General features: G+C 38.7%; 1 protein-coding gene across 1 annotated transcript; it reads right to left on the bottom strand.

Moving 5' to 3' along the window:
- Positions 1–3175: 3175 nt before the first annotated feature.
- Positions 3176–24791, bottom strand: ibtk (inhibitor of Bruton agammaglobulinemia tyrosine kinase). Its single transcript, XM_058387949.1, has 28 exons — positions 24624–24791; positions 20893–21775; positions 20286–20382; positions 19959–20083; positions 16321–16431; positions 16060–16227; positions 15836–15953; positions 15327–15507; positions 14895–15018; positions 14601–14778; positions 14364–14505; positions 12989–13612; positions 12368–12454; positions 12199–12281; positions 10580–10617; positions 10358–10454; positions 10168–10269; positions 8950–9067; positions 8618–8678; positions 8398–8525; positions 8178–8314; positions 7880–8019; positions 7672–7787; positions 5859–5954; positions 5573–5725; positions 5276–5470; positions 4402–4534; positions 3176–3732 (listed from the first exon to the last, which is right to left on the bottom strand). Exons 2-28 carry the CDS (start codon positions 21214–21216, stop codon positions 3601–3603), a joined length of 4008 nt encoding a protein of 1335 aa, XP_058243932.1. The 5' UTR covers positions 21217–21775; positions 24624–24791; the 3' UTR covers positions 3176–3600.
- Between the last annotated feature and the right edge of the window lie 1081 nt (positions 24792–25872).

Raw genomic sequence — 25872 nt, 5'->3', positions numbered from 1 at the left:
CTCCAACCTGTAGCCTTAATCATTTAAAGCTTGGGGCTAATGAAGAGCACGCTCATAATCCATGCTTAATGGCTCCATGACAGCCAAATAAGCTTAGAAAGGCTGGCCTGGTTGAGTTCTTAGCTATAGAGGGAGAGAGACTAATCTGCTAGAAGGAACTTTTCAGGACTGCAGAAAAGAAAGTCTGGGCTTAATGCCTCTCACTTTCGCCTATTTCACTCTGTGCTGTATCATACAATTGAAATGAAATAATAGTAACTTAATTTTAAACTTTTTCATTTTTATTCTGTTACAAATGAATTGGATTGAAATGAAGCTCAAACTGAACGGTGCTTCACGGTCATTCTGCCACTTCCTGACTTTGCTGACCAGCACAGAGAAGTGAAGTGAGTGGCTACTTTATCAAATCTTCTATAAACCTTTCAGTACACAGGATCATCTTTAACCACTAATAAAGATGTGGTCAAACCAGGTAATAGTGATACGAACCCATGTATAAATTTATTAGGTTTTATTATAATGGGTTGTTTCTACCACTGAATAATTAGATAATTTTTAAAAAGCTTTACAGATCCCACTCTGAGAACCACCAAGGGTACTGTCATAAAGTTGCTTTACATGCAAATGATGATGTACAGTGGTCCTAATGGTCCAGGTTGTATACCTTAGACACTGTGTAATCCCTAATTGTCTACTAGGACTATAGATTTAAAGTTTTTAGAGTGTAGGATTGATGATCAAGGGCCATTTTTGCTACAAATATAACCCTGGGCTCAGTTTCCTTGTCCATTACTATATGACAGACGTATTAATTTCACACACCGGAGCATCTAGGGCTGTGAAATGGTTGAAGGATCTTTGATGCATGTATGCTCAGTCTCTGATGTTGCCTTCAGAACAGACTGGGTGTAAAAAAAAAATAAAAAATAAAATAAAAGGAATTCACTAAGTGAAAATTCTGTCTCTTTTTCTCTCCTAGTCTTGCTATAAACACACTGAGATATCTTGGGTAGCTGGAGGGCTTCCAGATGGTTTCTGTATGTGACAGGTGGGAAAGCTTTTTACCATACTCAGTAAAGAATGTTTTCATACATCTGTCTATCTCTTCTGAACAGTGAAAGAAGACACTGTCAAAGCAAACACCAGGCTATTTCTACTGTCTGCTGGACATACAATAGATTGATAGCCACTGTATTTGCCAAACATAATTCAGAGACTAGATGTCCACAACTATGTACAAAATTGTCATCACTGATTAGATCACCAAATTTACTCCAGCATGTTTAGGCAACTTTCCATGATGTGTATTCTACAGTGTGGTTTTATGTCTTTAGAAAAGAGCAGAAAAAATTCCCACTCTTGATACAAATATACTACAAAGAATATTCTACAGTAGAACTAGGAAACACATCTTAGAAATTGCTGCACAGCAACAACGTTTAAAATAACTTTCACATTTGGATCATGTACTTGGATATCGTGTAATCTCAAACATATGTTCTTGTTGGTTTCTTAGTACCTCATATTTTTTCCTTGACAAGACATTAAACGATGCAAAGTATGATAGAAAGCAGTTATTAGTGGCTGATTGTATGTAAATATTTTTGCATGTCTGGTATTCTCTGAATGTGTATATATATACAGCTAGACCACAATCACAACACACAGCACATTCTGCTTTTGGAATTTAAGACCTGTTGAGCCTCCAGCAATGCAATGTAACTAACACTGCAAATTCAAACAGGGGGAGAAAATGGTTCTTTTTCTTCACTGCCATAAATATCCTAACTCCTCACAGTCAGGTTCCCATGGAACTAGAGTCAGTTCCATTCATAAGGCATAATTCTCCTAATGAAGAAATATGCTTTGGTGTGCATGCATGTTAAGATGTCTTAGCGACCTTTCCAGTGTTTTTTTGCCAGCCCCATACAACATCTGCTCTCGAACTAACTGAGTCAAATGAGTAATTGCTATTCACTTCACAGGGCACATGTCAGATGACTAAATGGCACCATGTCAGTAATTATAACCTATTACCCATCCTTAATCACAATGCACTTTTTTTATGAAGATGTCATCCAGTCTGCTTTCAAAATCACACCTATTTAATGCCATATTGAACCCTCAGAATGCAAGAGGAGAGCTCTCTTAGAGAGGAATCATCTGCCTGATTGAATATAAGCATCGAATCCATCAATATGAAATCAAAAGGAGTGCATGAATGAATATGTTATATGAATAAGGGTGACGCAATGGAAAAGAAATTGATAGTGGTCTCATCTGCTTCATGTTGGGGTAACTTCACTTTTCATTAACAGACCTTTTTGTTAGGAGTAGGTGTGGAGAAACACATTAATATTGATAAGCCTAACTAGATGATTACAAAATTACAATGATGACACGTATAGAGACTCAACCAAAGCTCAGACAATATGGTGAAAAGTTTGTGGACACCTGACCATCATAAACATGTGCTTTCTGGCCAATTCATTCCAGATTTAGTTTCCAACATACTGTCAATAACCTGCACTTTTCCTGGGAAGGTTTCCTATTAGGTTTTAGAAATTAGGTCAGGCAGTAATGAGAGGGTGAGAAGGCCTGAGGCACAGGCTGCTTTACAATTCATTCCAAAGGTGTTCAGTGGAGTTGAGGTCAAATCTCTGTTCAGGCCATCTGAATTATTCTACACTAAACTTGAAACACTGAAAATGCCTTTAATCAGTGCCTAAGCGTCATGTGAGAACATATTTTGGCTTCTTCACTCCAGTAAAGGGAAGTTATAAAGTTACAGACAACTGTGTGCTCACACAGCATAAAGAAAATTGTAAAATGTTATGAGGAATATTAGACTGGAATGATTAGTAGGTATTTTCTAATTATGCCTGACCACTCACGCACTTTCACTTATCACTTTATCCTGGTCATGGTGGATCTGACATCTATCTAGGCAACACTGGACATTGCAGTACAGTTCAGTACAGTTCACTGCAGTGCATTGTGCACACATTCAAACCTCTGATGAATGTCAGGGAGATATCACTAACTACCAATTTAATAATATAATATGTATAATTTCAGTGCTAAATTACTAAGTAACTAACTAGCTAACTCACATAACACATTTAAATAATGTGTACTGAATTTTATTCAAATGAAGATATTATGTAAAGGAAACTGTTAGTGCAGGAGTTCTTTATTTATTGCATGCCACTTCCAGAATACTCTGCCCCATTATAATCATTGAACACACACAACAAAAGACTCAATAAAGGCTTCAGTTAACATTCACTCTGTCTTGTAATTCCCATGGACTTGGATAGACTTAAACTGCTGTAAATCATAAGCAAGAAAACTAAAAAAAAAAAAACTAATTTCGGAATACATAACAGCATTGTGAATTGCGTTATTTGGCGAGGACTATACAGGGCATTCCTCTAGAAGTATAGAATTCCATGGCCATATCATAAGATTCGCAGAAAGAAATAGATGGGGGGAAAAAAATCCAGCCAGTAACACAGCAAATGTACACAGCCATGGTATGCATTAACGGAGACTGGAACACACAAAGGTATGTAGCAGGCATTTAAAAGAGTGTGTGCGCTAATTTGAATGTTTGTTCCAGGTAGGGGCAGCAATAGGACCTTGGGGGGATCTTTCCACAATGATGAGCTCATCCGGGTTGTTGAAAGCCCTGTAGTGAACCAGCAAGTCTTGGATTGCTCGCTCCTCTATCTACAACAGAACATACAGAAAGAATGAAAGAGGTGAGGAAGATAACTGAATGTGTGAGGAAGACACATCTGTAAGATAACACCAAGCCCTAGATTTAGTTTCCTCTGAATTTCAGTTTCCACTCCATCAAGTCGAGTTAGCACACACCAAGTAGACAGGTAATTAAGTTTTTTATCAGGTTACAGTTACTCACTGTGCCCCATTCGTTTGTTATAGACAAGCTCTCAGCCCCACTTTATGAGAGCACTGACAGTGACTGGGTAGTAGCACAGGTTCATCAAGCTTAGCAATGATGCTGGGGTTTAAAACACCTCAGTCTCACTGCTGGGTTGGAAATCCACTCAATAAAAGTGTACCTGCAGTCCTGTGGTTCAGAACCAACAATGCAAAGTGGTGATTCACACAAATTACATTACATACACTTTACATTGTGGGCTACCAGGATACATGGGTGTAATAAAGTGACCAGTAAATGTACACACACTGCTGAAAACCACCAGCAATGAAGCTACATCTAGTACACATGTACCAGTATCATACATACGACTATGTCAGGGTCACTGCTGTGCTCACAGCACACAGAACATATCTGCTCATCCAAGCAGTTCTGCCTGCCTCATCGTACCTTCCAGCATATTGTGCAGTTGTATGTTTTAAACCCTCAGTTACCTGTATCAATGCTAGAGGTTTCTCTCGACTGCGGATGAGTGCAGCTTCCTGCTGCTTCTCCTCTTCAACGATAGATGCAAAAGTGACTGCAGTAGCAGCTGGTGGACTGCCCACCTGTCCAAGTACCCATGGCCTAATGAGAAAGGGAATGTTACCATTTAGTTTACCATTTAACTCTGGGGAAAAAATAGATATTAAATAAATACACTGACACAACCTTCCACATTCTAATAATAACATTCTAAAATGGCAAGGGAAAAGTAACCAGACTTGGGCTATATTTGGACTCTTAATAGCTTGCCACAGCAGGGAAGTGAAAGAGCATGTTGCAAGAGCTGCTCATCTTTAACAGATTACATCACTTCTGGCAGAATTCTAAAAAAAAATTCTGTTAGAATCTTGGTAACATTGTCTAAGAGGGCATGCAGTGTATTAAACACCCATTCACAAAGATTCTAACCCATGCAGATGGATATTCAAGATATAAATAAGTCTGATAATGGGCATGCAGGTGGATGCCCTTTAAAAAGGTTGTACATCCATCATCAATTAAACCAAAGCTTAGTACATAATTTCAGTCTTGGCATTATAGAAACCCTTTGAATTGGTGAATCTCTGGTTATAGCAAAGTAACAGCAGATAACCTACAGTTATCACTAAAGCTTGTAACTTGAGGCCTGGTAATGCAGAACGCAACCAAATTCATATGGAAATCTAAGAGTGCCACCTGGAGGAAACCGATGGACTCGAAGGCAGGCGTCACAACTCAGTACCGTGACCACAAGATCTAGTCATCAAGTGATGGTTGATCGTAGAGACGTTTTTCTGCCAAATTCGGTTTGTATAGGACTAAATGAAGTGCCATCTTTCTTACCCTGCAGGTTTGCCAGCATTGCCAGGCTCGGCACACTTAAAGGTCACTCTTTTGGCACAAGTGGCCGTGCCAACAGTACTCGCTGGACTCCCAGGAGCCATGGCAGCAGTTGCTGACGATTTATCACGCTGCTCCTCTTCCATTAACAAATCCCGAAAAGACAGTGATGAAGGCGAAGACTGCACCGCTGTTGCCCTGGGTATGCAGAGATAGTCTTACATTGTCTTACTGTGTCAGAGCTGGTTTTGAAAAGTAATATAAAAGGAAAGATGAAGCACAGAGTGGTCAGATACACACCAGCTCTTTGCAGGCTTAACTGGAACAACTCCAGGAGGAGATTTGGCAGACATGCCATCAACACTGGCCTCTCTGGTAGCCATGGCTATCATCTTCCTCTGTTTCTGAGACAGTTTAGTGGGGATGACTGAAGGTTTACTGCCATTTCCAGACCTATAAATCACACAAGAGGGAGGAGGAGGAGGAGGAGACAACATTTCAACCCATTGAACTCAAAATGATAGAATCTTGTGCTTGACACTTATTATGGTTTTAGTGTCAATAATACTGAAGTATCAACCCTTACGAGCCAGGGCTTTTCGGAGTGGCTCCAAGGTTCAGAGAGTTGGCCTCCATCTCCATAATGGCCCTGAGATCCAGAACAGGTGCCAGGCAAGATGGACTGAACAGGTCAGAATCGTAGATCAGTGACAAACAAATAATAGCAGATGTATTGTGATTACACACATTTTATATATATATATATATATATATATATATATATATATATATATATTATACACACACACACAGTTGTGCTTATTCATATCCTTGGTATTTTTATAGTGTTTTTGAGTTGTTGTCTGTGATGAATGAGTTTTATAATACTTTCATATATTTAATATGTGATGAACAACTGAAGAAATAACGTGATATTTCAAGAATTATGACATTTCATGGGTTTTTATTGACAAATATCAGTGAAAAAAATAATAATGAAAAAAAAATCACCATGTTCAGAATTATTCATACCCTTTATATTACAATGTTTCAATAATCAATAGAAAAGCCTTTGTTCTTAATGACAGCCTGCAAATGCTTCTTGTAGGTCTGCTGCGGAATATTTCCCCACTCTTCCTTCGCAAAAGCTTCCAGTTGCTGAAGATTGGAAGGCTTCCTAGCCCTGACCCGGATCTTCAACTGTCTCCACAAATTCTCAATTGGGTTCAGGTCAGGGCACTGACTTGGCCACTCCAGAACATTTATGTTGTTGTCCCTGAACCACTGCTTGACCACTCGCACCTTATGCTTCAGGTCATTATCCTGCTGGTAGGTCCAATTCTCTGGCAGGTTGAGCTTGTGTGCTGGGGCCACCAGGTTTTCATCAAGAATCATGACATAGTCCTCCATTTTCAGGACACCATCGATCTGGCAGAGAAGCATCCCCATAGCATGATGTGACCACCGCCATGCTTGACCGTTGGGATGGTATTTTTAGGATTGAAGGCTTTTCTTTTCTTACGCCAAACATATGCCACATCCATATGTCCAAAGAGCTCCAGTTTAGTCTCATCTTACCAGAGGATTGGATGACCAGAAGCTCGGATCTCTATCTAGGTGACCCCTCACAAAGGCCAGGCATGCATCCTGGTGTCTCTGGGTAAGTAGTGCCTTTCTGGGGCGATGTCCATGGAGACCACCTCGATGCAGAATTCGCTGAACGGTGGATCTTGATACCGTCTCCCCTGCTTGGTTGAGGGTGTCTATTAGAGCTTTGGTGGTGTTTGCATCATGGCAGATCTTTCTAGCGACTCTAGAGGACACTTTGCGCTTCCTGTCACGCCACATCCAGGTTTTTGACAGTGTTGGAAATCTTGAACTTCTTGATGATACTCTGTACAGTTGATACAGGGACATCCAGTTCTTTCGAAATTGCCTTGTAGCCTTTGCTCCATTTAGGTGATTACACCTAAATTGATTATAGTCACTGGAGTGTGAAATCACGTGCACTTTCACAAAAGAAGGAATTTTTTCTGAGATTGGGAATAGGGTATGATTCATTTTGAACAGACTCAAAAGAGAATCTCTGGCCATATCTATTGAATACAAAGTATTTTTTAATAAAAATTAAAAAGTATTTGTCTAAGGGGTATGAATAATTTTGACGTGGTAATCTATCCATGACATTTTCTTTTACAATAAAACAAATAAACCACTGCATTCACAATTTTCTTCAACGAGCATCCTCAAATCCTCAACACATTTTATTTCTTGTTTAAATTACGTTAGATAACAAAAATGCATCAGCTGTACTAATGTACAGGTTGTGAGTAAGACAAAGGTATATGGAAATAATCCCCATCCTTGATAAAATGTGATAATAATAAAGGAGAGCTCACCTTGCTTTAACCCTAGGAATGGGTTCAGGGGTGGAACACTTAACAGGCAAAGATCCTTTCATTGAGGTTGGAGTACTGGGAGGAGTCTTCCAACTGACATTCCCCGACTTTTCCTCCTAAAAATACAAATAATAAATAAATAATTTTAATAAATATCACAGATTTTAATTACTGTGTGTGTCTATATGGAGGGGTATTGTAGCATTACTTGTACATAAGGTCTGTCCTGAAAGACTGGTGATTGAAGGTCTCGAGGGCTGCCCGCTCCAATGTAACTGCCCTCAGAATCAGATGTGATCAGTTCATGCAGAGATTCCACTGAGCAAGCTTTCCTGGAGTCTACCAAACCTGAAAATGATCAAAAACAGTTTTTATTTGACAGATCCTGCCTAAATCATGTTAAAGGCATCTGCCAAATGAGTAAATCTAAATGAAGTAATGGAATCCAGGTTGATGTAAATATGTATACACACAGAATTAGTATTATTTGCTATATGCAGGCTCACCTACAGAGGGTGGGCTCTGAATGACATCAGTGGGTGAACTCTGTATGATATCAGATAGGTTGTACCCTCCTGAGCTATCTAAGCGGCGACGTGGTTTCTTCTTAGACTTTACCTTGGTTTTCTTCAACAGACCATCACTGAACAAAAATCAAAGCAAGGTCATAAAACGGCCATATATGACTAGGTCTGTTTTCACACCACAGTGAGCTGTGACACGTACTTGCAGGACATCTCCTGCTCAAAGCTGTTTTTACAGCTGGTGGTTGAATCCAGGCTCATGTCTTCATAGGCACTCAGATCAGGGGCACTGAGATAGGGAGTGATATGTCGTCTCTGCATGGCTGGAATCTGGAAAAAAAAAAAAAATCACAACATAATACAGGAGTTTTAGACCAGTCTAGGTTTAGTCTTTAGAGCTGTCCCTGTTGATATAAACTCACCGCTTTCCTATATGCTTCAGACAGCTCCAATAACACGTCATCACTCAAGATCTCCAGGGCCCTGGGACAAATAAAAGTTTAATATATTTTTTTTTATTGTACAAGGCAGAAAGTCTGTCTAAAATAAGCACTGAGTATGCCAAGTCTTGGCTTAGTCAAGGATCATTCAACAAATCATTTTTACAACTAGTGGGTTAGAAAAACACATTTGAAAACCGCTACATGGCTGGAAACGTTTATTTCCTTCCTATAATGTAATGGAAAGAAGAAAAAAAAAAAAAAGTAAAAATATTTTGACTGACTTAAAATCCACAGGGTGAATAACTACTCACTTGGACTCCAGCAAGGCAGTCATATTGAGAACAATAAACTGCAGGCAGGAGAGTTTGAGCTGCTCAGCATTGTACATCACGGCAAACTCCAGTAGCTCTGCAGCATTCTTCAGAGTCACTACACAGAGACATACATCACTACTGTAACTGACAGGATGCATATATAGAGTTCAGAATTTTATGAAATAATTTTCTAGGTCTTGTATATAGGACAGCAGTTACTCCTGGATGGAGTTGTTTTCATCTGTTCACATTCACAAAATCTAATGTAAACATGAAATTCTTAATACACATTTCTTAATACAGTACTTATCATTATTTTGAATAAAACTATTTTATATATATATATATATATATATATATATATATATATATATATATATATATATATATATATATATATACACACACACACACACACACATATACACACACACACATATGTATATATATATAGTTTTATTCACTATTAGGGACCAGTGGCTGGTTGTCTTTAAAGTAAAAGAAAAAAAAGCTCATAAAACCCCAAATCTAAAACCCAACTTTTCAACTGGGATCCTGTCCCACTGAGATTCTCCAAAACAAACTAATAAAAATATGTCGACTGACTGCTAGGTGAATCTAGATCAAGGGTTTTAAAGATACGACCCACAGGGCCCAGTAATAGTTCTAAATCCTGACCATCGATTGCATTTAGAACCTGTGTTTTAAATTAAAACGTTTTTTGCAGACCGTAGCTAAATTGAAAGATTCAGGAATAAAGGAAACAAAAAATAATTTGTGTTTTTGTGTCAAACACTTATTCAAACACATCTTTTACATTTGTAAATGAGAGAGGATGGGCTTACGTGTTTCAGTCTGTTCCATATGTTCTTTAGGTGAAATATATGTTCAATCGATTAATGCATTCAGAATGTACCCTTCAAGAAAAGGAACACATTTAAGTGCAATCTTTTCTGTACTAAATTGTTGGGGTTTTTTGGTTCGCCCATTTGACACTGGATCAAGTATGATGTGTCCCATTATCTACGATAAGTATAATGTCAGCTGAGGAGAAAATGTTCACAGGTAAGTGATCATAGTGACCTTAACAGCCCATTTAAAATTTTCTTGGGACTTTTTCCACTTCATTCCTAGAAGACTAGATCTAGGTTTTTACATTTTCTCTGGGATGCCTGGAAACACAAGAAGGGTTGAAAGGTAAAGACATTGGCTCACGATTTTCAGTGATGACCACTTCACATATCTCCTTCAACCGAGTGATGAGCAGTTGATCAGCCACCACCAGGACACTGCATACAAACTCCACACTCAAAGACTCTGCAGCACAAACAGAGACATATAGCTCTTAGTTATATATGTGATTACAGCGTTTTAAATCAGTCCTTAAAATACTGCAGCCTAATACCTCTTATAGTAGGAGATTCATCCGTATAGATGTACTCCAGGATCACCTGCAAGACCTTGGCACTAGTCGGCATCTCCAGTGCAGTACAGCTTGTAGACTGAAGGGGGCAGAAAAGATCCACATGATGATTGTAAAAAGCTGCTATGACTCAGAAGTGAATCAGATGTACTTCTTAGTCAAAGTGGATTTGCAACAGCTTTCATCTGTTAACTGTTTCCATACCTCAATCCAGGGATTCCCCAACATACTGTTAAAATACTCTGCAAGACAAACGAATAGGAAAACTTTGGTTTGCTGATTAATACAAGATAGCCTCATGGCTATATGGTTAATGAAACATTGTCTACATGTTGGAGTTTTTTTATTACTTAATATTGAAGTTGCAAACTTTTGCTGAGTTACAATATGTAAATAACAGTCAACATTTCAGTAGTAGAACATGCAAAAAGAAAAAACCCCACCTAGTTAACACCAATGCCACAGGCTGAAAACAGAATCTTGTTACCATGTAATTTTAATGGAAGTGTTACAGTAAATTCTTGGACAATGGAAGATTTGGTCATTTTAGATTTTAAATACAGCACATTGCATTTGACCATGATGTTAAAATGTATAATGTCAACTCTAGTCTGGTTAAACAAACTCCCTATAAATCCCTATTTCAAGAAACCTGACATAAATGGACGGTTTTCTGCTCAGTAGTATGTAGTCTGTTGTCCATGTCTCGCTGCCTGCCCTAGAGGGCCCACAAAAGGTCTGCAGTTCACTCAAGGTGTAACATTTGCATCTGGTATTTGTTACTGCAGTTCTTCAACAAGTTATAAAATCTGAATAAAATTAGATATAAAGCCTCTATTTAGGTGGATCGTTTCATGTAGTTAAAAAACTGCAATGTGGTGCTGAGCTTAGCGATAACCAACAAAGACTACTACAAAGAAGACTATGCAAGGACCCACATGACCTCAGAGTGTTGACAACATGCAAACCAGCAAAACACGAGAACAGAATATCCAGGTCACAATTTGCTTAAAAAGGCTGTAGAGCTCTCAATTCTTGAGCACAACAAAAGAGAGGATTAGGTACTTCAGGTATCAAAAGGAAAGAGACTGAAGGGCCTGAAGGGAAAAAAAAAAGAAAGAAAAAGAACGCAGAAAGTACAGCCCATGATCAAAATGTGAGTGTCAGGAATTTATTAACGATGTGCCTGTCAATAGCAGAAAAAGCTAGATGAATTCAAAACTGCACAAAAGCTTATCTGCTCAGATCCAGCCAAATGCGTCATATGTGAATGGATAACCCTTCATCTGCAGCAGGGCAATGATTCAAAACATGCCACTTACGGCAACTATGGAGATTTGTAGAGCCAAAAAACAGTCAAGTATCTTGTTAATTCAAACTGGACTAAGCACACATTACTTTTCGAAGCAAATAAGCTGGAGGAAAACGATTTTCACAATAAAAGCAGAAATACCAACAACGCTAAAAAGAAAATCCTAATAAAAAAAACAAACAGTTGCTTACCATTTAAAAACACGGTATACATGAGTTGACCATCCCACCCTTTTGTTCTCTATTAGCTCATAAGATTGTGGCTTGTGATTTAACAAGTCAAAATTTACCTAATGCCAGTGCTAAAACTGCTACTAGAAGCAAATGACCTGTTTACATTTATCTGCGTTTGGTCTGACTGCTGCTTTAGCTGACGGACAGGGCCTTCTGAATACCCTGGTACAGATCTGCATTATATTATACACATTTACTTCCATACTTTCCCCCCCATCTCATTTTTTCTATGTAGACTTTACAGAGGCAAGGAAATATAATAAGTCAGTATAGCTTACCCAGTCGAGCACACAGTATGCATTTGTGACAAGGGAACTCCTTCCCATCCTCAGACCTCAAGGTGACATCACAGAGATAGGGGCTATGAAATCAGAACATTATTTATGACCAGTAAGTAATAATGGATGACAGACTGTATTTTTTATTTTTTTACATGACATTACACACCATTTCTTTAAGTAGAATCTTGGTCTGTTGCCAGTCTTCTTTTGCACCACACTGATTTGCCCGTTTTCATACTTCACTCCATCAAGCCTAAGGTTATGAACAGAAATATATGCAATAGAAAGATAGTAAATGCAAATCTAATGAAAATATCTTCCGTAGTATATTTTCCAACGTGCAGTATATCTTCTGGACAATTAACAAAATCCATACAAGAACCAGGCACTTTTATTATGTGTAATGTTTACAGAGCCTATAAAACAGCAGGTCAGAGACTACTATTAGTATAGTCTAGTTAGTTTTAGTGTATTTGGTTTCTTGTCATGTATTTCTTGTTAGTTTTTACTTTAATCACTACCTTACTAATCACTGCTGCCTTTATCATAATGCCAGGTTTCACTAGTGTAGTTTTGGTATATTCCATATTATGTTTGTAACAAATTAATACCTTTAAAATGTACCTTTCTTCCTGATCACCTACTGTAAAAATACTAATAAAATGCATATCTTGCAATTTAAAAAAAACACTAATCTTGCAATTATGCGGATGCAAATATAATATGTTGGACCTGCTGAAGGGCAACCTGTTTCTTACAGAAAACACAGGTAATTTAGAAATCCCACCTTGCTGAGAGACTACCCAAGCCCAGTTTCTTGGCTACTCCTTGCAGCATCTTTACAGGATTGTGGCTAGATTCATTAGCGCTATCGCCCTTCTCCTTCTTCCCAGATTTGGCACCTTTGCTCATTGGCTTTTCTCTCTGGCTGAGAACTGAGGCAGGAAGGGATCGGTAGATCTCCAGAGCAGAGCGTCCACTGACGTTCAGGTCCTGCAGGCTGGAGATTAGCTGCTGCTGCTTTTGCTTCTGCTCAGGCCCATGGCAGAGGCGTGAGATTATTGGCCTTGCTCCATGCACTAGCATCTCACATGAGTCTGTATAGATGAAGTGCAGTGCCTGCTCTAGCAAATCAGGCGAGATATTTTCAAGCACCAGGAGGTCACAGCCCACAGCATCCACACTTCTCTTCACCTCCCCATCCACCTTGTCCCCCTGGCCAGCCTCTGGCAGGAGCTGCTTGCGGAAAAATTCTGAACGCATTGACAGGATATACTTGTGAGTTGGAAAGACACGATCACTGGCCTGAAGGGTCACATCATGAATGCTGTCTGTCTCATCAGCTTCAGCCAGGAGCTGCTGGAAGTGCTGGGTGAACAAGGAGGCTGAAACAGTGGGCACTTCATAAATGCTAGAGAGAAGGGGGAAAAAGACACACATGAATATGTACCATATTTGTGCTACATGTATGGTTGAATGTAAAACTGTATGTCCTATATTTAAAACTATAGGTAACCCATGCTGCAGTATGTATTTAACCATGTTAATGAATAATGTATAATTATATATAGAAATCACAATGAAACCGTTATTCAGTGACAAAAGTATTACATTTTGGTTAAACAGCATATGTAGGTGATGCTTGGTTACTGCATTAAAAACTCATGCCAATCGTATCACGCTCGATTGACATTTTGCCTGGCCAGAGCAAAGTAAGAAGTTTCAATACCACAAATTTAATAACACACTTGCATTTACAGCTCTGGACAACCTGATATTCTCTATTCTGGAAGACATGAGGTTTTGTTGGATGATTCAGTCTGATTACATCAGGACTTTGCTATTTTATAAGTGTCCCTAGTGGAACCTGAGATAGCAGGAACCGATGTTCTTTGCTATCGCTGTTTCACAACCAGTGTATTAAAGTCTGGCGTGTGTTTATTCAGCCTGACAGCTTAACTTATGAGTGTACCAGCAAAAAGTTACAGACGGATATAAGCCAAACCGTAATAAAGAATGCTCCTGAATGCATGCTAGCAGAATGCTCTCCATATCTTTCAAAAGACCATTTTAAATGTGGAAACTTCCTAAAAAGAACATTCATGTAATATTCATGTAATGTAAGATGGGCAAGAATGTGTGTCCTTTTTAGAGTCATTTACCTGGTTTTGGGATCAGACTGGAGCACTCCGAAGTTACGGCCCTTAGAGTCCATGGTAATGCTGACAGCTCGATGGATGTAGGGTAGCCTTTCCAGGCGAATGCGCTCATAGACACTTCCACTCTCGGAATGACTGCACACCTCTGCCAACAGACAGTCAAGAAACCGTGGTGACATGATCATTTCACATCCAGTCTATGTCGTATCCGTCATAAATTAAGTAGCTTTACATTTTTACCTTTTTTATCTATACCCTTCTTGTATTCACCAAGCCACTGGCCACTAAAGCCCTCTCCATCCTGTGTGATGAACATCATTTTGCTCTTGCCAATGGCGATATCAGACATGAAGACTTGTCGCCCATAGGCCCACCTACACTGTCTCAACGAAGTGCCCACAGAGCGCCAGCAGAACACCTGAGAGAAAACAAGACCGTGGAAAGGTAGAGATAGAGAAAAGGGAAAACATCAGCTTAAGTTTCTTATTTTTAGCACACACAGTACAGTTAAATATAAGACAAAACACCACACACCCTGCCAATCTCATCCAGGGCCAAGATGGATATCTTCTCTCCTCCACTCTCATTTAGGAGGTGTGGGTCTACACGATGGTCCAAAGTGCCTCCAGTTACAAGAACTTTCTTGATGTTCAGCTGCCTAAAGGACAACAAATCTTAGTATCTAGAAATGACTAATATTTGACTGTAAGCATGGATTATGAACAATAAATCTAAAAATTCTATCAACTTTATTAATTATCAGTCAAAACAGGAACTATAAGCACATTAAGAAGGAGATAATTTGATGCCACTGCCTGACCACAAATGTCCAGATTTATTACATCAGCTCACTAAACAACATTTCTCACAACACATGGCTGATGTATGAGTGAGAAATACACCTGTCAGGGTTGAGGTTTTGAGTCCAAGGAAACAAAGGTCTCAAGGCGTTGCAAAATTACTCACTTGGAGGCCAACTTCTTGCACTGGTAGTCAGCAAGCAAATAGATATCCCCTTTCTCTGTCAAGCACACAGTTGCTCCATTACTGGCTGTAGCCATGGCAATGGTGACATCCTTGTGGTGTAGAGCAGACACCTGTCGGGGCACAGTCACACACTTCTCCCCATTTGGGTCCAGTAGGTATCCTGTGTGTGTGTGTGTGCACACAAATTCAGAACAGAGCTCATTACATGGGGAACAGCCTACAGAATCTAAGGCTCTATTGAACTGCATATTAAATATTTGGCTGTTTTCAATTGTTCAGTAAGAATATTATAGATAGTTAACTTAAGGAAATGCTTCATTTTGTTAAATGTCTGAAAAAGTATTATAACACTTGACATTAAAGTTGAAAAACTACTGAAAAATATACACTCTGTGTGTTGCAAAGGTTAAACATTTTGGGTCTTGCCATGGTCTTACATCATACAAATACACAATTACAGAGTGTCATTCCTCTCTTTTGTTTCCTACCCAGCTGTCCTCCGTTCAGTCCCACAGTGTAGACAGCATCTCTTGTCCACAAAACAGTGTGAAACCTTCCAGCAGCAACACCAACCACATTCTTCCCTTTCAAACACTTAGAAGTCACCTGCATCCAAAAATAAATGAAAGCTCAGACATGGGCATTCATCATTCTTTCAGACGATATTCTGACCCAAGCCTTTCTCACTGAAACAGGTATGCAGTTTGCTCACCTGTTTGGGCACTTGGCTGGCAACAGGAGGCGTCAGGCCTAGCTGGTGGTATGTGTTAAGACCAAAAGTGTAAACATAACCCTCCTCAGTTAGAACCACTGTGTGATCTCTAGCTGCAGCAACCTGCGAGCAGTGATGGGAGGCCAGCCCCTCCACTACACGGGGAATCTAAAACAGATAAACAGTTAAAAAAAAACCGAAAGGGAATAATAATAATAATAATAATAACAAAGTACACACCACAAAGCAAACAAGTCCCACCAAATATGTCTGTTCATCCCCGTGTCCAAGACGTCCTCCCTGTCCATGACCACAGGTGAAAACTTGACCCTTCTGAGAAAGAAAGACAGAGTGGAACTTGCATACGACCACCTGGGAAAAAACAAACACGTAGCAAGTTATACATTAAAAAGCAATAAAATAGTATTGGACACTTGCACAATACTATACTTGTACAATTATATAGATGTCACAACAATTTGAAGTGTTGCACTATTTCAGTGCTGCAGTGTTCAGGCCTTAAGGGGCATCTAGACAGATACTTTGCACCATTTTCCAGCTGTGGTCTATTCAATATGTATGCATGTTAGACTTTTCTTTCAGGCGCATGTATTTCCATCTTCTATCTGTTGTGGTACAGAGTATAGTGGAGTAGAGGAACCAAAGCCAAACTCATCATTAATGCAAGAGGTTCTTCAAAGCCAAACAAGGAATGAGATGTTCCGTAAAGCATCCTGTGCATGGGGCAAAAGTGCCCCCTACGCACATACAGTCTCTTGTCACACATGCTGGGCTTATTGAATTTGAGCATGTTAATCATGAATTAATATTTAACTCTACGCACCTGGAGAACAGTGAGCTTGGTCATGTGTACAGGGCACCTGAGGGCTGATGAAAGTTAAGGGAATGTGATCCCCTTTAGACTGATCATTATTAAATTAATGTCAACATGAATGTCCTTGTCAGCAGTTTTCAGAAATTTATATGACAACCGAAGTTACTAAAAATAAACAGCATTCAGACATTTGCAGAGTCATGCAGGAAATTAACCATCAGGCAGTTTAAGTCATGTACACATGCTTTTATTTATCAGCTTATTAAAAAAATCCATTGGGGTTTCCTTATTAATTAGCATCCAGTGATCATAAGACACAAGTATTTCCACATGTAAATATCACAGAAATTTTAACATGCTTGGTGATACAATACCCTACAGTAATATGACATTTATTGACCAAGCCCAGGGGAAATAGAAATGCAGCTGTTTAGCTTAGCTTGATGAAAGGGCTTGGGAAGAGTGGGTACCATGAAATGCCATGTTAAGCTGATGTGGATATGTTCTATAAAATATAGCACCCTAATGTCTTAAGCCTTTGGTTATGTGAGCCCCATTGCAGCCAGCATAATAAGATATGAGAATGAACAACTATTGAGAACCACAAAACATAGAGGAGTCAATGCTTAAAAAACAGAAACATGTCAAATCTGCACAATTATGTCTAAACATAGCTTGCATCACCTTTATGGCATTTAACCAAGCTAAGAGTGTCCAACCTGAGCATGCATAGAAATATCAGCAAACATGCATGCACTCAAAGGTTTTCACAAGTGTAGAGCAGTGAAGCAAACACTCAGTGCTTGAGAGCTCTTCAGTGCTCTTAGGAGCACAAAGACACATGTGCTTCCTCTTGTATGCCAAAGTCATGCAGGCTATAGTTATAGTAGGCACTGGCGGCAAAATAACCTTATGGGACTTAGTTAATCAAAAAAAATAAGACAATACTATTCAGCATTATGACTAACATAATCAAGGACATCTTGTCCCAGATCACTGGCTGCAGCTTTCAGTGGACAAAAGAAAGTACACTAAAAAGCATAGCTCATCTTTAATGTAATAAATTCAGATGTCAATTCGACTTTAAAAAGGATAATCAACTTTCTTGATGATCTAATTAGCTCATTTCATATTTAGTGTTTAAACAGTTTGTGAACCCTTTAATATTTTCTATCTTTCTGCATAAATATGACCCAAAACATCATCAGATTTTCTCACCAGTCCTAAAACTATACAAAGTGAACCAAATCAAATAAATGTGATTATACTTCATTTTAATTATTGAGTAAAATGATCCAGTATCACATATATGCGATTGGCAAAAGAACCTTTGCTTTCAGTATCTGGTGTAACCCCCTTATGCAGCAATAACTGCAAGTAAACATTTCTAGTGACTGTTGGTCAGTCGTGCACAGATTCTTCAGTACAGCTTCAACAATGGGATACTGTTGGGTGTCCTTACATGAACTGCTTGCATCAGGTCTTTCCACAACATTTCTATTGAATTATGGTCAGGACTTTGACTTGGCCATTCGAAAACGTTAAGTTTACTCCTCTTTATTCACTCTTCGACTTGTGTGCTTTTGTTCGTGTATAATCTTGAGATTTAGTTCATGGAAAGATATCCCGACATTTTCCTTTAGAATTCACTGGAATAATTCTGAATTCATTGTTCCATCACTGATGGTAAGTCACCCTGGACCAGATGCAGCAATATGGGCCGAAACCATGATACTACCAGCACCACATTTCACAGATGGTAGAAAGTTCTCATATTGGAATGCAGTGTTTTCCGTTCTCTAAACATAACGCTACCATTTTGGTCTTATCCATCCACAAATTATTTTTCCATAGCGCTCTGGCTTGTCTGCATGATCTTTAGCACACCTTAGATAGGCAGCAATGTTCTTCTTGAAGAGTTGTGGCTTTCTCCTTGCAACTCTGCCATGTACACCAAGGTTGCTCAGTGTTCTTCTGATGTTGACCTAATGTAAGAGAGGCCTTTGGTTGCTTAAAAGTTACCATAAGTTCCTTTGTGACCCTACAGACACATCTTGCTTTTGAAGTGATCTTTTTGGATGACCACTTTTGGGGAGGGTAGCAATGGTCTTAAATTTCTACCATTTATAGAAAATCTGTGTGACTGCGGATTTTTAAAGTCCAAACTCTTTAGAGATGGTTTTGTAAGCTTTTCCAGCCTGATGAGCAACATCTCTTTTTCTGAGGTCTTCAAAATCTCATTTGTTCGTGCTATGATCCACTTCCACAAACATCTGCTGTGAAGATTAGACTTTGCCCTGTTTTATTTAAAGAACAGGGATCTATCACTCATTGATACCTGATTGTCATGTCGTTGATGGAAAGAGATGGACTCCAATTCGGCCTTCAAATTAACTGCTAATCCTAGTTCACATAGTTTTGCTATTTGTAAATATGTAATATTGGACCATTTTCCTGAACAAATAAATTACCAAGTATAATATTTTTTGTTAAATTTGTTTGATTGGGTTCATTTTGTCTGCTTTTAGTAGACAATACTAAAGTGAACTGTGAATATCTGATGAAGTTTTGGTCATTTTTATGCAGAAATATAGAAAATTGTAAAGGTAAAGGGTTTACAAGCTTTCAAGCACAAAGACTATATGTGTGTATATATATATATATATATATATATATATATATATATATATATATATATATATATATATATAAATAAATGTAAACAAGTCCCCACTACTCTGATAATTGTGAAACATCATCTTTTAGCATAAGCAGGAATTTGAAACACTTCCAAGAAAAGCTAGATATTCATAGTTCAAGTTGAGTAAATCAATTTCTTAAATCTATGGTTTCTAACCTTTGCAATATGTAAAAGAAAATCTCCAGAGACAGATGAATAGTTAGGTTTGACTGACTGGTGAGCACTTTAACAGAAAAGTAATATCCTCTTAGTGAAGAGAAAATGGGAAAGGGGGGAGGGGGGCTGCACAAATTCTAGAAAAGACATAGCAAGACATTTCATAGGGTGAAAAGTTGTATATTTAATACATTGTTCAGAAATTACCTGTTTGACATAAACTCTGGTTCTGGCAAACAGGTCCACAATCTCAGGATAGTGTCTGCTCTCCTGATTTCCGTGTCCAAGGCTAAAGTTGGTGTTGTTACCCCAGGTATACACCTCGGTGGGATCTGGTGGATAAAAGCAGAGAAGCTTACCCAAATCATTAACGTTACACAATACAATTTAATACAATCATGCATGACTGAATTAATTATGACTATCATTATTGCAATAACTTTAAACGGCAGTTTAAATGGCATCTTTTAGTATGAAAAATCCCAGAAGGGTATATAGTAAAAATTTCACTGATTATGATTCAATTTGAATTACCACTGCTCTGAAACACAACATGAGCTGGGCGGTCCTTCATAGTTAGGTCCAGAACAGAGAGTCCCTCTTTATCTGGAATAGAGAGTGAACCACCACGCTGCAAGACAAGGATACAACATGCAATGATTTTTATCCTGAGATTTATAGCACAGCACTGTTAAAGACTCATATCCGATTTGACTAAAGGAGTTGATTAATTTTCTATAACAGCACAGCTATGACTGTAGTAATCGCTGTAAGTAAAATAAATTACTTGACTTAGTTCTTTCTATAATTCAGCACAAAAACTGGAACTAAATTTTATACCACTGGAAGGACAGAGGATCTTTTTCAACGTAAGGTGTGTATACACCCTTCAACTATATATATCCTTGTGTATAGTTTGCTGAAGGTTTATTTTAAAATGACCTTTTAAGCAGAATAGCAAAGCCATTCAAAGATAGAATTTTATAAGAATATAATATTTTTACATATCAGCTCATTTCCTATTCTCAGTTTGGTGTTAACATGAGCATGCCACATGTAAAGCACAAATCATTCTGGTGAATTTAATTAACAACAACAAAAACACCCACATAGTTCGTAACAACCTCCATTCTAAGCTCACCTTGATGAGGGCCATGATGCAGTGAATTTGTCCATAGAAAGCACTGCGGTGCAGAGCCGTCCAGCCCGACTCCTTGTCCTTCAGCAACAGGTCAGCACTCTTGCTGTCCAGAAGCCATTCGAGCAAGGCTCGTTTTCCCAGTGAAGCAGCGAGATGGAGTGCAGTGCGGCCAAACTCATCCTTCAGAGTGGCAGCATTATGGCAGTAAGCTGACAGGAAGGCCTTTAGTTGTCCTTCTGAGCCACTCGTCAGAGCGGCCACAATCACCTCCGCATGACGTGGTGAATGGCATTTTGGTGTGCATTCTGGGGCTACCAGACTCATCTTACTCCCTTTCCCACAACACTTTAACACTCCTTTTTCTGCACTAAACAGAAAATATGCCCTATTCTACCAGTATTAGCTGCTAATAAGGCCTAAAAAATCAATCAGTTACACTAAACCTGCCACACAAAGCAACCACAAAGCAAAAAGAAAAAAACGAAAGTGCTCACTGTCCAAACTTTGGGGTGCTAGAATTGTGCAAGTGTTGGGTTTCCACCGCACCCTAGCAACCCCAGGGTGAATGTCAACCTAGCCTCAGTCCACCATATCAACAACGTGACCCACGCAACACAGTGCTGGAAGAAACATCAGTGGCATCATCAACTGATAAATAATTTGGATATTTCTTTTCTGTACAAAATTTTACAAACATATATATTCTCAATTTTGCAAAAATACTTTCTTTGTAATAGTTCTCTAGTTTAGCTTAGTGTGCAAAAGGCAACAAATTCCAAAACCACCTGAAAAGTCCTTCAAACAGTCCATCCAGTGTGAGGGGAAAGACCCCTTCCCCCCAAAACACTTTACCTTTTTAAACCTCCATAATTGTAAATGTTACCTGTGCAGGGAAAAAGAAGAACAAATTAGTACTGGCTTATTAATACTATTTAAGCTTTCCTTCCAGTTGTCTGGTTTTTTATCAGTGCTGTTTATTACTATAACTTAAAACATTTGAGGTGACTGAATATATCACACTTTATAATTCATCAATTTCAATAACAGTGGATCTTCAGAGCTATGCTATCATCTTCAGATCTTCAGAGCTATGCTATCATCTTCAATGCTAGTCCTCATACACATTTTCTACAACTTGATAATTTTATATTTAGTCTGTATTTTTGTGTATACTCCACCAGAGTGCAGCCCTGTTTAAATTAACTTGTTAATAATCATGGGTGTGTTATCGGTGTCTCTGTCTTTCTAATTAGAGAGTTTCTTAATACAGAGAAATCATGTAGAATTACAGGATCAGGCAGATAAGCATGACATTACTATTACTCCTCTACAGACTAGGGTTGTCACAGTTGGTAATCGTATATCATTGAATAGTTACCTTACCGCTGACTCTACAAAATGGATTTCTACCCCTTTTTTTTGCCTCAGCGTAGTCTTTCGTCACAGCCACTCCCATTCAGCTACTTATGCCAACATGATTAATGAGAGCCCAAGTGCTTTTTATTAAATTGTTCTCAGAACTATCTTTTTACTCAAATTGGATTAATTTTACGATGAGAGCTATGGAGTGCTATTATTTACTGTAATTATAAGTGTAATTATTTATTATTATTATTGCTGAAAAACATCCTAAAGATTTTATTCTATCCTTTGGGGAAAGAAGTTTTGTTTGTTTCCTTCAGTATGATGTATGACATTCCATTAAGCAATTTATTTTTTATTCGCCTTCTGAAACTAAGTACAGGCCAAATGCAGAACAATAGAATATCGGCCTAGACTATATTTAAAAGTATTTTTCAGTAAAACAATGTTTCTGGGATCTTTTAGGCAACCGGTTAGGCTTGTAGCATCAGTTTAGCTTGTGCATGTGGCCTACTAATGATCAAGCGCAAAATGGGGTCCGTCTACAACACACACTTACAATAAAGGTCATGGGAATCAGCTTGTATTAAAACGAGATATATGCAGCACACATGATATTTTTATTGTGCCAACCCTTATGAACATTGTAAAGGCACTCCTTTCAGGCACTACTTTCATTTTGTCTGTTTGTTTTTTATAGATATAAAAGGAAGTGCAAAAAGAATTTTGCACAAAGATTTCATAATAAATAAACTGTCATTCATTTTACCAAATTACATAACTTTATGAAGTTTCTACTTTTGATAACCCCCAAGGTTCTGTTGATGAAGTTAAAGTAGCTGACATGAAGTACCAAGCAGTCAAATTGTATAGATTAGTTCCTGCATGTAAGCAAGAGAAGGTACTATGTACACATGATGGTTTTAAACTTCTGACCACACATAATTCAATGTTCCACGTGGAATAAGGACCATTAGAAATACTGACTACTAGACAAAAGTTCTTTTCTTTTATACACCTCAGACTTGCCAGCCAGAAGTTTTCCAATATTTAAATGCCTCCCTCTCTCTCTCTCTCTCTCTGAACTTGTTAATTTGGTATATTTTGCAAATGAGTCAGTTGCAGTTCTGCTCCACCCTGCACATTCTGCTACATCTTCTCCGTATAATAAAATTATAAATGTATGCAATTGTTAATTCATAGATTAGTGTAGTTTATCTATCCATATATGTATATGTGTAAACACAACCTGCACATACACTGATCAGGCATAACATTATGACCACTGACAGGTGAAGTGAATAACACTGATTATCCCCTCATCATTGCATCTGTTAGTGGGTGGGATATATTAGGCAGCAAGTGAACATTTTGTCCTCAAAGTTGATGTGTTAGAAGCAGGAAAAATGGGCAAGCATAAGGATTTGAGCGAGTTTGACAAGGGCCAAATTGTGATGGCAAGATGACTGGATCAGAGCATCTCCAAAACCGCAGCTCTTGTGGTGTGTTCCCGGTCTGCAGTGGTCAGTATCTATCAAAAGTGGTCCAAGGAAGAAAAAGTGGTGACCCGGAGACAGGGTCATGGGCGGCCAAGGCTCATTGATGCACATGGGGAACGAAGGCTGGCCCGTGTGATCCAATCCAACAGACGAGCTACTTTTGCTCACACTGCTGAAGAAGTTAATGCTGGTTCTACTAGAAAGGTGTCAGAATACACAGTGCATGACGGGTCAGGGGTGTTTTGGCAGCGAAAGGCAGAACACCACCAATATTAGACAGGTGGTCATAATGTTATACCTGGTCGGTGTACTTTTCTATGCACATACATATTTATCTGAACTTGTACATTTGCACAATTTCTACTCTTTGTACTTCTGGTAGACGCTAAAAGGCATTTCGTTGCTATGTACCTGTACTTTGCAATGACAATAAAGCTCCATCTATCTATCTATGAAGCAAACAACCCATTACAGAATGCAATACATATTCAGAAACAACAAATTACACAGATTTTGCCAGCAAACTTACTTTAATTGTCAGAGTTTAGCAGTACATTAACATTACCCGGCATTTAACTGCCGTGTTTCATGGTAACAGCATATTTTACCAGCTTGCTCACTTGATTATTAGCAGCAATAGCTTCCCAGTTTGTTGACAAGCATTTTTGCTAATATAGAATTGACTGCAGATGTGTGACTTAAAGGTTTCACATGTCAATACATGTTTTTTTTTGTAATGAATCTAGCTGGAAACTCCGAAGTTCTGAAATAAAACTTGTGCACAGAAGTTAGCTAGCGAGCTAAAAAACCAGCTTAGCTTACATGATCACCAAACATCCGATAAACCTGGAGGTCATTTCACTCTCTCACCTGCTGCTAGATGAAATAGGAAGCGGTGTTTGAGCTTGTCTCGGCATGGAAAACCCGGAGGCACATCTTGAAAGAAATAGTCCTGCTTTTACTGATATTCTGCAGAGCCACGGTCAAGGCAAGCTAGGCAGGTACAACCTGGGAAGGAGAAGAACGCTGATTGGCTCCCGGAAACATGTATCGTGAATTTCTATTGGTCAGCTCTGCATTGACAGGTCGCTATGTGGCTATGGGCTGGTTAATAGTTCCTAGCTCTAGTTTGGGGACGTGTCATATTGCGCTGATCACTTCAAATGAATATGACTATTTCCCCAACGAGTAACATCTACGCCCTGCATGAGGTTGATATGCACAGAGAGTCTCTCTCTATATCCTCTTCTTCCATGTGTGTGCCTCACTGATAGCGCGTGCCGGTGCCCCGAGTACGTCATCGCTTGTAGGCCACCGTGCACGTGGAGCCCGGTATCAGAAGAGTGCTTTATTAACTAATTACACTGAAAGCATGCAAGGGTTCCATTCGTCTCTTGTGCATATTGATATTAACATTTGCAATAAGACGATAAACACATGGACAGGCCAATTGATGACTCATTTTTATTATTATTATTATTATTATTATTATTTCAGTGTTGAAAATCACAACCCGTCATTATTCAAGGTGCTATATGATTATGATAGTTAATAGCCTCTTTGACTGATCACTTGAATTCAATGAATTAGTTTAATCCACACTCTAATAATCCAGTAACATCACCTAGCGTACAATAATGTCAGCTTGGGTTTAATGTGTTCTCTGAGAATGAAAAACCCTATGGTAGTAATTAATAGCCGGTATATTACAAATCGTACAAATTGAAATGATCAGATTAAAATACAAATAGGTGAATTAGGTTCAGAATCTAAATCTGTGCTGCAGGGCTCCGTGCAATTTATTTAACAGTTCCCAAAGGGGTCACTAACTGCAAAACATTTGTGAACCCCGTACATAGACAACACTGGTAATTGAACACATTTGTTATGAACAAAATTGAATCTCTTGCATCTTGAACATACACTATATTGCCAAAGGTTTTGGGGCACCTCTCTAAATAATTGAATTCAGGTGTTGTTTTTTCAGGGGTTGGACTTTGTCCCTTAGTTCCAGTGAATGGAACTCTTTATGCTTCAGTATACCAAGACATTTTGGACAATTTCATGCTCCCAACTTTGTGGGAACAGTTTGGGGATGACCCCTTCCTGTTCCAACATG

The sequence above is a fragment of the Hemibagrus wyckioides genome, linkage group LG01, assembly GCF_019097595.1.
Source record: "Hemibagrus wyckioides isolate EC202008001 linkage group LG01, SWU_Hwy_1.0, whole genome shotgun sequence".
NCBI classification, from domain to species: domain Eukaryota; kingdom Metazoa; phylum Chordata; class Actinopteri; order Siluriformes; family Bagridae; genus Hemibagrus; species Hemibagrus wyckioides.
Note: the sequence above shows the minus strand (reverse complement) of the source record. Positions and strands in the feature narration are given on the sequence as shown.